Here is a 16,156-nt window from a genome sequence, read left to right as displayed (position 1 = left end):
TAAAAGTTAATATTTCAGTACATTCAAAATAAAGATAGCGCTGCATCACTTCGTTTCTCCCTACAGTTTTCACCTAGTTGTGTCGGACCATGTCAACTAGAAATTGGACGGGCGAAGTCAAGCCGTGCGTGTTGATGATTTTTACAGGATGTCGGGAATTAAGAGAAAAACTTAGGAAAAACTTCAAAGTTGTCTGTATCGAAGAAATCATCAAAAAGAAATCAGAGGTGAAGCGTGAAGATATAGTTGCAGTAGTCACCGCCTCTGAATGTGATGAACCAATCGAGCTTTACGAAAATATATTACTCTATACTAATCTGAAGGTTTTGACCAATTTTGGAGCGGGCGTCAATCACATCGACATCAAGTTCATCAATTCTCATGGTGTGAAAGTTGCTAATACACCTGGAGTTGTAAGTGATGCTACTGCTGATATGGCTATGACATTGATGCTTGCATCAGCCAGAAACTTATACCTGGGTAGGTGCACAGAAGCTTCTTGAAAATATTTCAATACTATGAATATTATCACATCTGCACATACTGTAGGAAGTTTCCTAACAGTCTATTCACTCACTAGTATGGCAATACTGCAAGTGCAGTTCCATTTTCCAACAATGGTCTTTTACAGGGATAACCATTTCCATGGATAAAACTTCATCACTGGACCGCACATCACTTCCAGTGGGCGTTGATGTCTGTTACGCAACATTAGGAATTGTTGGCATGGGCTCGATTGGTTACGAGGTAGCCTGCCGAGCTAAAAGTTGTAAAATGAAGATTTATTATCACAACAGAAAAAGAAGGTGATTGATTGGATACGGGTCTCCAGTTATTTTAGTTGAAAAACTTATTCACGTTTTTACCCTGAAGTCTGATATAATACATTATTCTTTTACAAGGAGCATTGAAGATGAAAATGCTGTTGGTGCTACATATTGTGATAAACTACACGACATGCTTCCACTGTGTGATTTTATCATAATTACTTGCCCATTGCTACCAGAGACAAAACACATGATAAGCGAGCCAGAATTTAAAGCTATGAAGCGGACAGCTACTGTTATCAATGTGGCTAGAGGTAGGCGTACTATATGAATGATAATCTCAGGAATAAACTGTTGACGCTTTATTGAACATATTCATGTTCAGATGGGATCGAATGCAAGATTCTGAAATTTTCACATTTCTTCACACCAAAAACACAATTTTTCACATTTTTCTATGCCAAAAACTCGCATTAACTTTTTCATAAGGGACATTTACCTAATGCGATTTTATGTGAGAATTGTTAGTTAAACATGTTAAAGACAATGTAACAATATTGACCTGTAATTAAGGTACTTCTGACTGATACTCGACTATGAACATGTACAGGTACTATCGTCTATCTAGGGTCAAAGCAGAGCCCAGAGATAAAACAAACTATACATAAAACCTGAAAAACTAGAAAAGAAATTTTTTTGATGACAAGAATTTCGAAAAAATATCACATAGTTTCCAAAATTTTCACATTTCACATAAAAATGTACTTTTCAGAACTGTTCACATTTCTCACATGCATCTCATCCCTGCACATTGTATTTTTGAAAAAAAAATCCCAGGCCTACTGGAAGGATTTCCACTTGTTATCCTAGGTGGTGTTATAAACCATGACGCGTTGTACGAAGCTTTAACTAGTAACCAAATTCGTGGTGCCGCATTAGATGTAACCGAACCAGAACCGCTGCCAAAAGGACACAAGCTTCGTAAGCTGCCAAACTTAATTGTTGTGCCTCATATGGGTATACATACAGTACAAACTCGGAAAAGAATGCAGGATCTTGTTATTAAAAATCTGGAAGCGGCATTGTCTGGACAGCCGTTACCTAGTGAAGTCTTAATCTAATACTGTATTTAATTGAAATCAGAAATATTCATTATCCATTCTCAGTGAAGTTGAGAGTCAAAATTGTCACATTACCGATACATTGGTGGATGAAAACTTCTCCAAATCGAAATGCCTAGTCAACATAGAAGTGAAGAGCAAATAACAGTAAATAAAATTGAATTTGGAAATTTAGATTTTTGATCAAATAATAATTTACTTGTCTGAAATTTGTACATCATATTTCTCATTATATACATAAGCTCGCGTAATATATATCTATATATATTTACGGTATAAACGTATATCAAAAAAGGTGTCTGTAATATCTTAAACAATTGTTTTCTAATGTTTTGCATGATTTTTGGCAATAATAACAAATGAGTGCGTTTTAATCAAAGTTAGTTTCTCACATGATTGCAACAGCATGATCTTTAAATATTTTCATTATGTTAACTTTAATGGTAATTGGTAAAAAATTGATTTTTAGTTTTAATGATTATTCAATTTTAACAGGTGAAATAATTTATTATGCATCAGAGTTGTTTAATTCTACTCGAAAATCTTCAGAAACTAAGGCTAAACAAAAATGATACCTTGTTTCTCCGCAGCGGCCGGGTCATTTTAGTAAAATATGATAAAATTTGTAAACAGTTCATTTCTATAGCGGCCTGGTTTGTTATGGTAAAATTGATCACGATTTTTAAAAAAGTAATGTATAGGGTAGATAGGCAGCCGGCCGGGTCAACATTTAAGCTCAGCAGAGCGGAGAAACAAGGTATCAATTTTTTTTAGCCTAATGATTTTAGTGATACAGGTCTCATATTAGGGCCAATATAAAACGGGGCCAAGTTGTTCAGTTGTCCAAAAGTGGCCTTCAATTTTTTTCAAGACTGGTCTTGAGTCGTGAGATTGGCGATATATTTCGAATTCTGAAATTCAAGCCATGATTGTGCAACTGGCCCCTTGATTCTTAAAGCATCACTTTACCATGTTGAAACAATATTAACACTGCATTCATATATACGTAACTTATATATTAATCCACATTCACAAATGGTAATACAAAACCGGTTTATCAACATTTTTCTATGCCCACCAAGCCTGTATCAATGAGGTTCTACAGTACATGTATTATGATCACATTATTCAATAATTATTATTAGTCTGTTATGCAAATTATTGGCTCCATTTGCACATGTACATACATTTTTAAAAAAAATACAACAAACGTTAGATGTGTCGTCTATAATAGGATTTTCAGCCCGAGGCCTTCTCCTTACTAGATGCCAGAGAGTTCAAAGTTAAAATTGTTGAGTTTGGAGCGAGACTGGTGTAGTAAACCTGGGAGGTACAGAGTTTGTTTCTCCAAAAAGGAAACCCGAGTTAGGAGTATGCTACATTAGGTGTACAGATGACTCCACCTGATGAGCCTGCTGCGTCATATTACTTAGATTAGAGGAATATCAATAATAAATCTGTCAAAACATGTTAATTTTATGAAAATCCCAAGCCTACTGCAAAAATTATGCAGTACTACTATATAATATGAATTAATAATAACCATAGTTTACCATAAATTCGATAATCTAACATAGATTACTTTAGGGAGCATCTGAAAATTTCGATAGTTACTTCAATTAGAATAACTCGCGGAAGGGGGTGGAGGCCTCCTGCGGATTCATCACGACTGCCGAACTATTGATTTAATGCGGTGCAAGATAACATTGAATTGCAGTTTGAAATATATATATATATATATATATTACAAGCAGTAGATTTAACCGTCTCTCTTTTAGATGCTGTTGGTATTTCAGATATATTTGATTTTGTTAATAAAGTCTATTAAGAGTTTAATATATATGTTTTCCACTTGTAATTTTGCTTATCTATTTTTCAATTAAAAGTTGGGATCGAAATACGCTCGTGAGAATGTCTTATCTTTGCCTGTGGTCTCTCATTTGAAAATCAATAGTTCCAACTTTGGCATGTGTCTAATCAAAGGGAGGTGGGGGTTAAAATCAATTAGACAGTCATTCTAATTGAGGATACTATCGAAATTTTGAGATGCTCCCTTACAATAGAACCTAATTACAGCAAAATTCATGGGACCAGAAAATATGTTTGTTATAACTGATAGTTTATGCTGTATCCATTACAAAATTGTTGGCTTCTAATAACCGATAAATTGTTATAGCCACAGTCATTATAATGAGGTTCCACTGTGTAGCATTCATTTATACACGTTGAATGCAGTAATTAGGTCATCATAGCTGGGATGATCATTTTTCATGTCCAAAGATTATCCAAATGACAACTTACACTAAATAAATTGAATTTTAATACAAATTGAGATTCAAACATTAGGGACAACTTAAGCAATGTGACAACCAATCTGGTGATGACTTAACCGAGTTCTACCACTACTGTAGAAAGAGATTTATTCTAGAAAACGTTTGAAACCCGCAACGAATTATTGCTGTTGTTCAGCTTCTTTCAGAATATCAGCTGAAGCTTCGATCATATTTTGTCGACCTTGTAGAACAGGATCGACATCTTCAGTTGTGTAATCTGATGTAACCGAATAAACCTGACTGGCTGGAACGTATGCTGGACCGGTAGGCAATGTGATTGGGACAAGAGTCAATGGTGAACCCTCCATTTGGTGAACCTCTAATGTCTGTAAATTGTCAGAACCCATGATGTCGCCCCAAAATAATGAATTGTCGCGGGCGACAAAACCAAAATATTGAATTGTCGCGGGCGACAAAACCAAAATATTGAATTGTCGCGGGCGACAAAACCAAACTAATGAATTGTCGCGGGCGCCAAAACCAAAAAAAGAATTGTCGGGCGACAAAACCAAAATAATGAATTGTCGCTGGCGATAAAACCAAAATAATGAATTGTCGCGGGCGACAAAACCAAAATGGTGAATTGTCGCGGGCGACAAAACCAAAATGGTGAATTGTCGCGGGCGACAAAACCAAAATAATGAATTGTCGCGGGCGATAAAACCGTAATAATGAATTGTCGCGGGCGACAAAACCAAAATATTGAATTGTCGCGGGTGACAAAACCAAACTAATGAATTGTCGCGGGCGACAAAACCAAAAAAAGAATTGTCGGGCGACAAAACCAAAATAATGAATTGACGCTGGCGATAAAACCAAAATAATGAATTGTCGCGGGCGATAAAACCAAAATAATGAATTGTCGCGGGCGACAAAACCAAAATGGTGAATTGTCGCGGGCGACAAAACCAAAATGGTGAATTGTCGCGGGCGACAAAACCAAAATAATGAATTGTCGCGGGCGATAAAACCGTAATAATGAATTGTCGCGGGCGATAAAACCAAAATAATGAATTTTCTCAGGCGACAAAACCAAAATAATGAATTATCGCGGGCGACAAAACCAAAATAATGAATTGTCGCGGGCGATAAAACCGTAATAATGAATTGTCGCGGGCGATAAAACCAAAATAATGAATTTTCTCAGGCGACAAAACCAAAATAATGAATTATCGCGGGCGATAAAACCAAAATATTGAATTGTCGCAGGCAATAAAACCAAAATATTGAATTGTCGCGGGCGACAAAACCAAAAAATAAAATTGTCGCGGGCGACAAAAACAAAATATAAAACCAAAATAATGAATTGTCGCGGGCGACAAAACCAAAAAGAAGAATTGACGCGGGCGACAAAACCAAAATAATGCATTGTCGCTGGCGATAAAACCAAAGTAATGAATTGTCGTGGGCGATAAAACCAAAATAATGAATTGTCGCGGGCGACAAAATCAAAATCATTGTTTTCTTGCGTTATTTTAGTTTTGTCGTTTTGTCGTAATGTCACCCTCATTTGCATATGCGTGTTTTGTTATCTTATCAGCCACCATACTAAAGCTTTAAGGTCGCGTAAAACTCGATAAACACTTCAAGCGACACAGCGAAACGATCTCCTTTCCCCCACAGCGAACGCTTACTCCGAATGTCAAGTGTGAGTCCAGCATACGGATAGGAGTGTGTTTTATACTTGTATTTAGTAAATACCTTGTGGATTTGACAATGATCGGTATGTACTGTAGGAAATATAGAGTATTGATGGTATTGATATGGAGGCCCGCGGCCGAATAAAGTAATATATTCTTTAATTTTGATACCTCGTCGACATAACAGCTTTTCTCCGCTATAATCTCTTCGGCGTGTTTAGTTTAGGCCTACGACTCCCCGGTACACTTATGATTTATCTTAGTAAAAACACGGTAAATTTGGTAAAGAAAAATAGGTATTGCTAAATTAACTGCTTGACGCCCGCAGCCAAATCACTGGTAGTAATAAATTAATTTGTACTCGATTTGATTCTCAGAATGAGGAGAAACTCGCAGCTGATTCCCGGAACGACGATGTAGTGACACACGTCGATTTGTCGATGTTTACGGCTCGACAGTGCTTTTAAAATCTAAAGTAGTAAATTTCCTGTGTATTGGTATTATAATTTGATGAGGAAAATGGGTTATTGTTAAAATCAGTTTTTAAAAACCGCGACAGAATGTGCAATCTTTGGGTAATAAATTTGTTAATTTATGCTTGAATTGATAATCGATGTGACAAGAAATGTGCGGTAGATTTCGGAAAGACGACTTAGAAAAACATGTCGGCTCTTTGAATGGGGCTCAATTTTCGATGTTTACGGCCCGACAGTGCTTTTTCTAACGTTGATTCTTCAAAATTCGCACGGAGTATTTGTAGATCGAACTGAGCTGAATGATATCAGACGGATTGTATCGGCAACAGCGGTAATGTAAAAAAGCCTATGTACTTTTGACAAAAAATGTGTGGAAAAAAAAAAATAATAATAATAATGATAAGAAACACGCGAATCTCAATAGGGTTTTCTGTGATGTAACAGAAAACCCTAATAATAATCACGCGAATTTCAATAGGGTTTTCTGTGAAGAAACAGAAAACCCTAATAAACTGCCAACGCTGTATTGAAAGAATTGTTTTTTTTCCTTAGCGCCAGGCCTAATCTGTAAGATTTCTCCTATTTTTCCTAGGTGGTGTTATAGACCATGGAGCGTTGTACGAAGCTTTAAGTAGTAACAAAATTCGTGGTGCCGCATTAGATGTTACCGAGCCAGAACCGCTGCCAAAAGGACATAAACTTTGTAAACTGCCAAACGTAATTGTTGTGCCTCATATCGGTACATATACTGTACAAACTCGAGAACGAATGCAGGATCTTGTTATTAGAAATATGGAAGCAGCATTATGTGGATGTCCATTACCTAGTGAAGTCTGATTTGTAATCGAGATCACAGTCTCATATTCGGGGATGTCTGTCAGATTTTTACGTTAATGCGCATTTCATACTCATTGATGGATAAACACTTCTTTTAATGGAAATGCCAGGTTGGCGGGTGGACTTGCAAATTCCAAAAATTAAAATGAAATATTTTGGTTTTCGATTAAATGATAATTTACTTGTCTGAAATGTGTTCAGCTTATGTCTCATTATATAAGCTACAAAAAAAATTAGAAAACATGTCTGTGATTAAACAATTATTCTCTAATAGAGTACGTTTTTTGCAAGAGTGCTGTTAAATTTAATATAATATTTCATATAACCGCGCGATCTTTAACTATTTATACTTGTTATGTACCAGGTAAACTTTAAATGAAGATAAAAGGTTGATTTTTAGCTTTAGCTTAAATGATTTATATATATTAATAGAAATGTTTATGAAAGGACATCGTGTTATTTTGTTTTAATTAGAAGGAGGAAATTTGTCTCTCTGCTGTTTTACAACAGCACTATTCGTAGAAACATTGGTCGAACCAACCGCAAAATCACATGCCATAATTTTCCAGGCAACAACAACAAATACTTCGTGACAAGCATATAGAAAGCTTCTATAAAATCAAAAATATTCAGCAATATACCGGTATTCATTTTAGAAAAAAACCGAAAATGACGAATTAGAAAGATATCTTGAGGTTAACGAAGACTCATTTCTATTTAGAATTAGTTTGTATTTGTAAATAGATTATAATGTATGTTAAACCTTGATTTAAGCCGCAATCGATCGCGGCAGAGTTTCTGAAAGCCAAATGAAAGTATCTGTTCATGGATTATGGCACAGGGACTTGACACAAAAGTGTTTTGAGCACAGTATCCTAGGTACTATAGTACCTAGGATACTGTGGTCAAAATCCTTGTGTCAAGTCTCTGTGGGATTATGGTAATGATCAATAGATAAAACACCTAACTTAGCATGTTAATTAATATACAGTACAGTGGCCAGTAGTATTCATACAAATTGCAGCATAACGATAGAAATCCCACAATAACGAAGCCAAAATAACAGCTGACGGTTGGATAATCCTATTCAAATGTAGCTTACATGCGTCACACCCTCTCATTTTATGTAGGGTATGGACGTATATACGTGTAGGGTCAGTGCATAAAAGTTAATATTTCAGTACATTCAAAATAAAGATAGCGCTGCATCACTTCGTTTCTCCCTACAGTTTTCACCTAGTTGTGTCGGACCATGTCAACTAGAAATTGGACGGGCGAAGTCAAGCCGTGCGTGTTGATGATTTTTACAGGATGTCGGGAATTAAGAGAAAAACTTAGGAAAAACTTCAAAGTTGTCTGTATCGAAGAAATCATCAAAAAGAAATCAGAGGTGAAGCGTGAAGATATAGTTGCAGTAGTCACCGCCTCTGAATGTGATGAACCAATCGAGCTTTACGAAAATATATTACTCTATACTAATCTGAAGGTTTTGACCAATTTTGGAGCGGGCGTCAATCACATCGACATCAAGTTCATCAATTCTCATGGTGTGAAAGTTGCTAATACACCTGGAGTTGTAAGTGATGCTACTGCTGATATGGCTATGACATTGATGCTTGCATCAGCCAGAAACTTATACCTGGGTAGGTGCACAGAAGCTTCTTGAAAATATTTCAATACTATGAATATTATCACATCTGCACATACTGTAGGAAGTTTCCTAACAGTCTATTCACTCACTAGTATGGCAATACTGCAAGTGCAGTTCCATTTTCCAACAATGGTCTTTTACAGGGATAACCATTTCCATGGATAAAACTTCATCACTGGACCGCACATCACTTCCAGTGGGCGTTGATGTCTGTTACGCAACATTAGGAATTGTTGGCATGGGCTCGATTGGTTACGAGGTAGCCTGCCGAGCTAAAAGTTGTAAAATGAAGATTTATTATCACAACAGAAAAAGAAGGTGATTGATTGGATACGGGTCTCCAGTTATTTTAGTTGAAAAACTTATTCACGTTTTTACCCTGAAGTCTGATATAATACATTATTCTTTTACAAGGAGCATTGAAGATGAAAATGCTGTTGGTGCTACATATTGTGATAAACTACACGACATGCTTCCACTGTGTGATTTTATCATAATTACTTGCCCATTGCTACCAGAGACAAAACACATGATAAGCGAGCCAGAATTTAAAGCTATGAAGCGGACAGCTACTGTTATCAATGTGGCTAGAGGTAGGCGTACTATATGAATGATAATCTCAGGAATAAACTGTTGACGCTTTATTGAACATATTCATGTTCAGATGGGATCGAATGCAAGATTCTGAAATTTTCACATTTCTTCACACCAAAAACACAATTTTTCACATTTTTCTATGCCAAAAACTCGCATTAACTTTTTCATAAGGGACATTTACCTAATGCGATTTTATGTGAGAATTGTTAGTTAAACATGTTAAAGACAATGTAACAATATTGACCTGTAATTAAGGTACTTCTGACTGATACTCGACTATGAACATGTACAGGTACTATCGTCTATCTAGGGTCAAAGCAGAGCCCAGAGATAAAACAAACTATACATAAAACCTGAAAAACTAGAAAAGAAATTTTTTTGATGACAAGAATTTCGAAAAAATATCACATAGTTTCCAAAATTTTCACATTTCACATAAAAATGTACTTTTCAGAACTGTTCACATTTCTCACATGCATCTCATCCCTGCACATTGTATTTTTGAAAAAAAAATCCCAGGCCTACTGGAAGGATTTCCACTTGTTATCCTAGGTGGTGTTATAAACCATGACGCGTTGTACGAAGCTTTAACTAGTAACCAAATTCGTGGTGCCGCATTAGATGTAACCGAACCAGAACCGCTGCCAAAAGGACACAAGCTTCGTAAGCTGCCAAACTTAATTGTTGTGCCTCATATGGGTATACATACAGTACAAACTCGGAAAAGAATGCAGGATCTTGTTATTAAAAATCTGGAAGCGGCATTGTCTGGACAGCCGTTACCTAGTGAAGTCTTAATCTAATACTGTATTTAATTGAAATCAGAAATATTCATTATCCATTCTCAGTGAAGTTGAGAGTCAAAATTGTCACATTACCGATACATTGGTGGATGAAAACTTCTCCAAATCGAAATGCCTAGTCAACATAGAAGTGAAGAGCAAATAACAGTAAATAAAATTGAATTTGGAAATTTAGATTTTTGATCAAATAATAATTTACTTGTCTGAAATTTGTACATCATATTTCTCATTATATACATAAGCTCGCGTAATATATATCTATATATATTTACGGTATAAACGTATATCAAAAAAGGTGTCTGTAATATCTTAAACAATTGTTTTCTAATGTTTTGCATGATTTTTGGCAATAATAACAAATGAGTGCGTTTTAATCAAAGTTAGTTTCTCACATGATTGCAACAGCATGATCTTTAAATATTTTCATTATGTTAACTTTAATGGTAATTGGTAAAAAATTGATTTTTAGTTTTAATGATTATTCAATTTTAACAGGTGAAATAATTTATTATGCATCAGAGTTGTTTAATTCTACTCGAAAATCTTCAGAAACTAAGGCTAAACAAAAATGATACCTTGTTTCTCCGCAGCGGCCGGGTCATTTTAGTAAAATATGATAAAATTTGTAAACAGTTCATTTCTATAGCGGCCTGGTTTGTTATGGTAAAATTGATCACGATTTTTAAAAAAGTAATGTATAGGGTAGATAGGCAGCCGGCCGGGTCAACATTTAAGCTCAGCAGAGCGGAGAAACAAGGTATCAATTTTTTTTAGCCTAATGATTTTAGTGATACAGGTCTCATATTAGGGCCAATATAAAACGGGGCCAAGTTGTTCAGTTGTCCAAAAGTGGCCTTCAATTTTTTTCAAGACTGGTCTTGAGTCGTGAGATTGGCGATATATTTCGAATTCTGAAATTCAAGCCATGATTGTGCAACTGGCCCCTTGATTCTTAAAGCATCACTTTACCATGTTGAAACAATATTAACACTGCATTCATATATACGTAACTTATATATTAATCCACATTCACAAATGGTAATACAAAACCGGTTTATCAACATTTTTCTATGCCCACCAAGCCTGTATCAATGAGGTTCTACAGTACATGTATTATGATCACATTATTCAATAATTATTATTAGTCTGTTATGCAAATTATTGGCTCCATTTGCACATGTACATACATTTTTAAAAAAAATACAACAAACGTTAGATGTGTCGTCTATAATAGGATTTTCAGCCCGAGGCCTTCTCCTTACTAGATGCCAGAGAGTTCAAAGTTAAAATTGTTGAGTTTGGAGCGAGACTGGTGTAGTAAACCTGGGAGGTACAGAGTTTGTTTCTCCAAAAAGGAAACCCGAGTTAGGAGTATGCTACATTAGGTGTACAGATGACTCCACCTGATGAGCCTGCTGCGTCATATTACTTAGATTAGAGGAATATCAATAATAAATCTGTCAAAACATGTTAATTTTATGAAAATCCCAAGCCTACTGCAAAAATTATGCAGTACTACTATATAATATGAATTAATAATAACCATAGTTTACCATAAATTCGATAATCTAACATAGATTACTTTAGGGAGCATCTGAAAATTTCGATAGTTACTTCAATTAGAATAACTCGCGGAAGGGGGTGGAGGCCTCCTGCGGATTCATCACGACTGCCGAACTATTGATTTAATGCGGTGCAAGATAACATTGAATTGCAGTTTGAAATATATATATATATATATATATTACAAGCAGTAGATTTAACCGTCTCTCTTTTAGATGCTGTTGGTATTTCAGATATATTTGATTTTGTTAATAAAGTCTATTAAGAGTTTAATATATATGTTTTCCACTTGTAATTTTGCTTATCTATTTTTCAATTAAAAGTTGGGATCGAAATACGCTCGTGAGAATGTCTTATCTTTGCCTGTGGTCTCTCATTTGAAAATCAATAGTTCCAACTTTGGCATGTGTCTAATCAAAGGGAGGTGGGGGTTAAAATCAATTAGACAGTCATTCTAATTGAGGATACTATCGAAATTTTGAGATGCTCCCTTACAATAGAACCTAATTACAGCAAAATTCATGGGACCAGAAAATATGTTTGTTATAACTGATAGTTTATGCTGTATCCATTACAAAATTGTTGGCTTCTAATAACCGATAAATTGTTATAGCCACAGTCATTATAATGAGGTTCCACTGTGTAGCATTCATTTATACACGTTGAATGCAGTAATTAGGTCATCATAGCTGGGATGATCATTTTTCATGTCCAAAGATTATCCAAATGACAACTTACACTAAATAAATTGAATTTTAATACAAATTGAGATTCAAACATTAGGGACAACTTAAGCAATGTGACAACCAATCTGGTGATGACTTAACCGAGTTCTACCACTACTGTAGAAAGAGATTTATTCTAGAAAACGTTTGAAACCCGCAACGAATTATTGCTGTTGTTCAGCTTCTTTCAGAATATCAGCTGAAGCTTCGATCATATTTTGTCGACCTTGTAGAACAGGATCGACATCTTCAGTTGTGTAATCTGATGTAACCGAATAAACCTGACTGGCTGGAACGTATGCTGGACCGGTAGGCAATGTGATTGGGACAAGAGTCAATGGTGAACCCTCCATTTGGTGAACCTCTAATGTCTGTAAATTGTCAGAACCCATGATGTCGCCCCAAAATAATGAATTGTCGCGGGCGACAAAACCAAAATATTGAATTGTCGCGGGCGACAAAACCAAAATATTGAATTGTCGCGGGCGACAAAACCAAACTAATGAATTGTCGCGGGCGCCAAAACCAAAAAAAGAATTGTCGGGCGACAAAACCAAAATAATGAATTGTCGCTGGCGATAAAACCAAAATAATGAATTGTCGCGGGCGACAAAACCAAAATGGTGAATTGTCGCGGGCGACAAAACCAAAATGGTGAATTGTCGCGGGCGACAAAACCAAAATAATGAATTGTCGCGGGCGATAAAACCGTAATAATGAATTGTCGCGGGCGACAAAACCAAAATATTGAATTGTCGCGGGTGACAAAACCAAACTAATGAATTGTCGCGGGCGACAAAACCAAAAAAAGAATTGTCGGGCGACAAAACCAAAATAATGAATTGACGCTGGCGATAAAACCAAAATAATGAATTGTCGCGGGCGATAAAACCAAAATAATGAATTGTCGCGGGCGACAAAACCAAAATGGTGAATTGTCGCGGGCGACAAAACCAAAATGGTGAATTGTCGCGGGCGACAAAACCAAAATAATGAATTGTCGCGGGCGATAAAACCGTAATAATGAATTGTCGCGGGCGATAAAACCAAAATAATGAATTTTCTCAGGCGACAAAACCAAAATAATGAATTATCGCGGGCGACAAAACCAAAATAATGAATTGTCGCGGGCGATAAAACCGTAATAATGAATTGTCGCGGGCGATAAAACCAAAATAATGAATTTTCTCAGGCGACAAAACCAAAATAATGAATTATCGCGGGCGATAAAACCAAAATATTGAATTGTCGCAGGCAATAAAACCAAAATATTGAATTGTCGCGGGCGACAAAACCAAAAAATAAAATTGTCGCGGGCGACAAAAACAAAATATAAAACCAAAATAATGAATTGTCGCGGGCGACAAAACCAAAAAGAAGAATTGACGCGGGCGACAAAACCAAAATAATGCATTGTCGCTGGCGATAAAACCAAAGTAATGAATTGTCGTGGGCGATAAAACCAAAATAATGAATTGTCGCGGGCGACAAAATCAAAATCATTGTTTTCTTGCGTTATTTTAGTTTTGTCGTTTTGTCGTAATGTCACCCTCATTTGCATATGCGTGTTTTGTTATCTTATCAGCCACCATACTAAAGCTTTAAGGTCGCGTAAAACTCGATAAACACTTCAAGCGACACAGCGAAACGATCTCCTTTCCCCCACAGCGAACGCTTACTCCGAATGTCAAGTGTGAGTCCAGCATACGGATAGGAGTGTGTTTTATACTTGTATTTAGTAAATACCTTGTGGATTTGACAATGATCGGTATGTACTGTAGGAAATATAGAGTATTGATGGTATTGATATGGAGGCCCGCGGCCGAATAAAGTAATATATTCTTTAATTTTGATACCTCGTCGACATAACAGCTTTTCTCCGCTATAATCTCTTCGGCGTGTTTAGTTTAGGCCTACGACTCCCCGGTACACTTATGATTTATCTTAGTAAAAACACGGTAAATTTGGTAAAGAAAAATAGGTATTGCTAAATTAACTGCTTGACGCCCGCAGCCAAATCACTGGTAGTAATAAATTAATTTGTACTCGATTTGATTCTCAGAATGAGGAGAAACTCGCAGCTGATTCCCGGAACGACGATGTAGTGACACACGTCGATTTGTCGATGTTTACGGCTCGACAGTGCTTTTAAAATCTAAAGTAGTAAATTTCCTGTGTATTGGTATTATAATTTGATGAGGAAAATGGGTTATTGTTAAAATCAGTTTTTAAAAACCGCGACAGAATGTGCAATCTTTGGGTAATAAATTTGTTAATTTATGCTTGAATTGATAATCGATGTGACAAGAAATGTGCGGTAGATTTCGGAAAGACGACTTAGAAAAACATGTCGGCTCTTTGAATGGGGCTCAATTTTCGATGTTTACGGCCCGACAGTGCTTTTTCTAACGTTGATTCTTCAAAATTCGCACGGAGTATTTGTAGATCGAACTGAGCTGAATGATATCAGACGGATTGTATCGGCAACAGCGGTAATGTAAAAAAGCCTATGTACTTTTGACAAAAAATGTGTGGAAAAAAAAAAATAATAATAATAATGATAAGAAACACGCGAATCTCAATAGGGTTTTCTGTGATGTAACAGAAAACCCTAATAATAATCACGCGAATTTCAATAGGGTTTTCTGTGAAGAAACAGAAAACCCTAATAAACTGCCAACGCTGTATTGAAAGAATTGTTTTTTTTCCTTAGCGCCAGGCCTAATCTGTAAGATTTCTCCTATTTTTCCTAGGTGGTGTTATAGACCATGGAGCGTTGTACGAAGCTTTAAGTAGTAACAAAATTCGTGGTGCCGCATTAGATGTTACCGAGCCAGAACCGCTGCCAAAAGGACATAAACTTTGTAAACTGCCAAACGTAATTGTTGTGCCTCATATCGGTACATATACTGTACAAACTCGAGAACGAATGCAGGATCTTGTTATTAGAAATATGGAAGCAGCATTATGTGGATGTCCATTACCTAGTGAAGTCTGATTTGTAATCGAGATCACAGTCTCATATTCGGGGATGTCTGTCAGATTTTTACGTTAATGCGCATTTCATACTCATTGATGGATAAACACTTCTTTTAATGGAAATGCCAGGTTGGCGGGTGGACTTGCAAATTCCAAAAATTAAAATGAAATATTTTGGTTTTCGATTAAATGATAATTTACTTGTCTGAAATGTGTTCAGCTTATGTCTCATTATATAAGCTACAAAAAAAATTAGAAAACATGTCTGTGATTAAACAATTATTCTCTAATAGAGTACGTTTTTTGCAAGAGTGCTGTTAAATTTAATATAATATTTCATATAACCGCGCGATCTTTAACTATTTATACTTGTTATGTACCAGGTAAACTTTAAATGAAGATAAAAGGTTGATTTTTAGCTTTAGCTTAAATGATTTATATATATTAATAGAAATGTTTATGAAAGGACATCGTGTTATTTTGTTTTAATTAGAAGGAGGAAATTTGTCTCTCTGCTGTTTTACAACAGCACTATTCGTAGAAACATTGGTCGAACCAACCGCAAAATCACATGCCATAATTTTCCAGGCAACAACAACAAATACTTCGTGACAAGCATATAGAAAGCTTCTATAAAATCAAAAATATTCAGCAATATACCGGT

General features: G+C 35.9%; 2 protein-coding genes across 2 annotated transcripts; both read left to right on the top strand.

The window, feature by feature from the left end:
* The first annotated feature begins 420 nt into the window (after positions 1 to 420).
* Positions 421 to 7,726, top strand: LOC141901961 (putative 2-ketogluconate reductase). The gene is made up of 4 exons (XM_074789571.1): positions 421 to 480; positions 632 to 806; positions 903 to 1,081; positions 6,930 to 7,726. The coding sequence occupies exons 1-4, from the start codon at positions 435 to 437 to the stop codon at positions 7,172 to 7,174; spliced, it is 645 nt and encodes a 214-aa protein (XP_074645672.1). The 5' UTR covers positions 421 to 434; the 3' UTR covers positions 7,175 to 7,726.
* Positions 7,727 to 8,758: 1,032 nt separating this feature from the next.
* LOC141902186 (putative 2-ketogluconate reductase) lies at positions 8,759 to 16,064 on the top strand. Its single transcript, XM_074789827.1, has 4 exons — positions 8,759 to 8,817; positions 8,969 to 9,143; positions 9,240 to 9,418; positions 15,267 to 16,064. The coding sequence occupies exons 1-4, from the start codon at positions 8,772 to 8,774 to the stop codon at positions 15,509 to 15,511; spliced, it is 645 nt and encodes a 214-aa protein (XP_074645928.1). The 5' UTR covers positions 8,759 to 8,771; the 3' UTR covers positions 15,512 to 16,064.
* Positions 16,065 to 16,156: the final 92 nt, after the last annotated feature.

The sequence above is a fragment of the Tubulanus polymorphus genome, chromosome 3 (genome assembly GCF_964204645.1).
Source record: "Tubulanus polymorphus chromosome 3, tnTubPoly1.2, whole genome shotgun sequence".
NCBI lineage: Eukaryota > Metazoa > Nemertea > Palaeonemertea > Tubulaniformes > Tubulanidae > Tubulanus > Tubulanus polymorphus.
The sequence above is the reverse complement of the archived record's forward strand: the minus strand, read 5'-3'. Positions and strand labels throughout refer to the sequence as shown.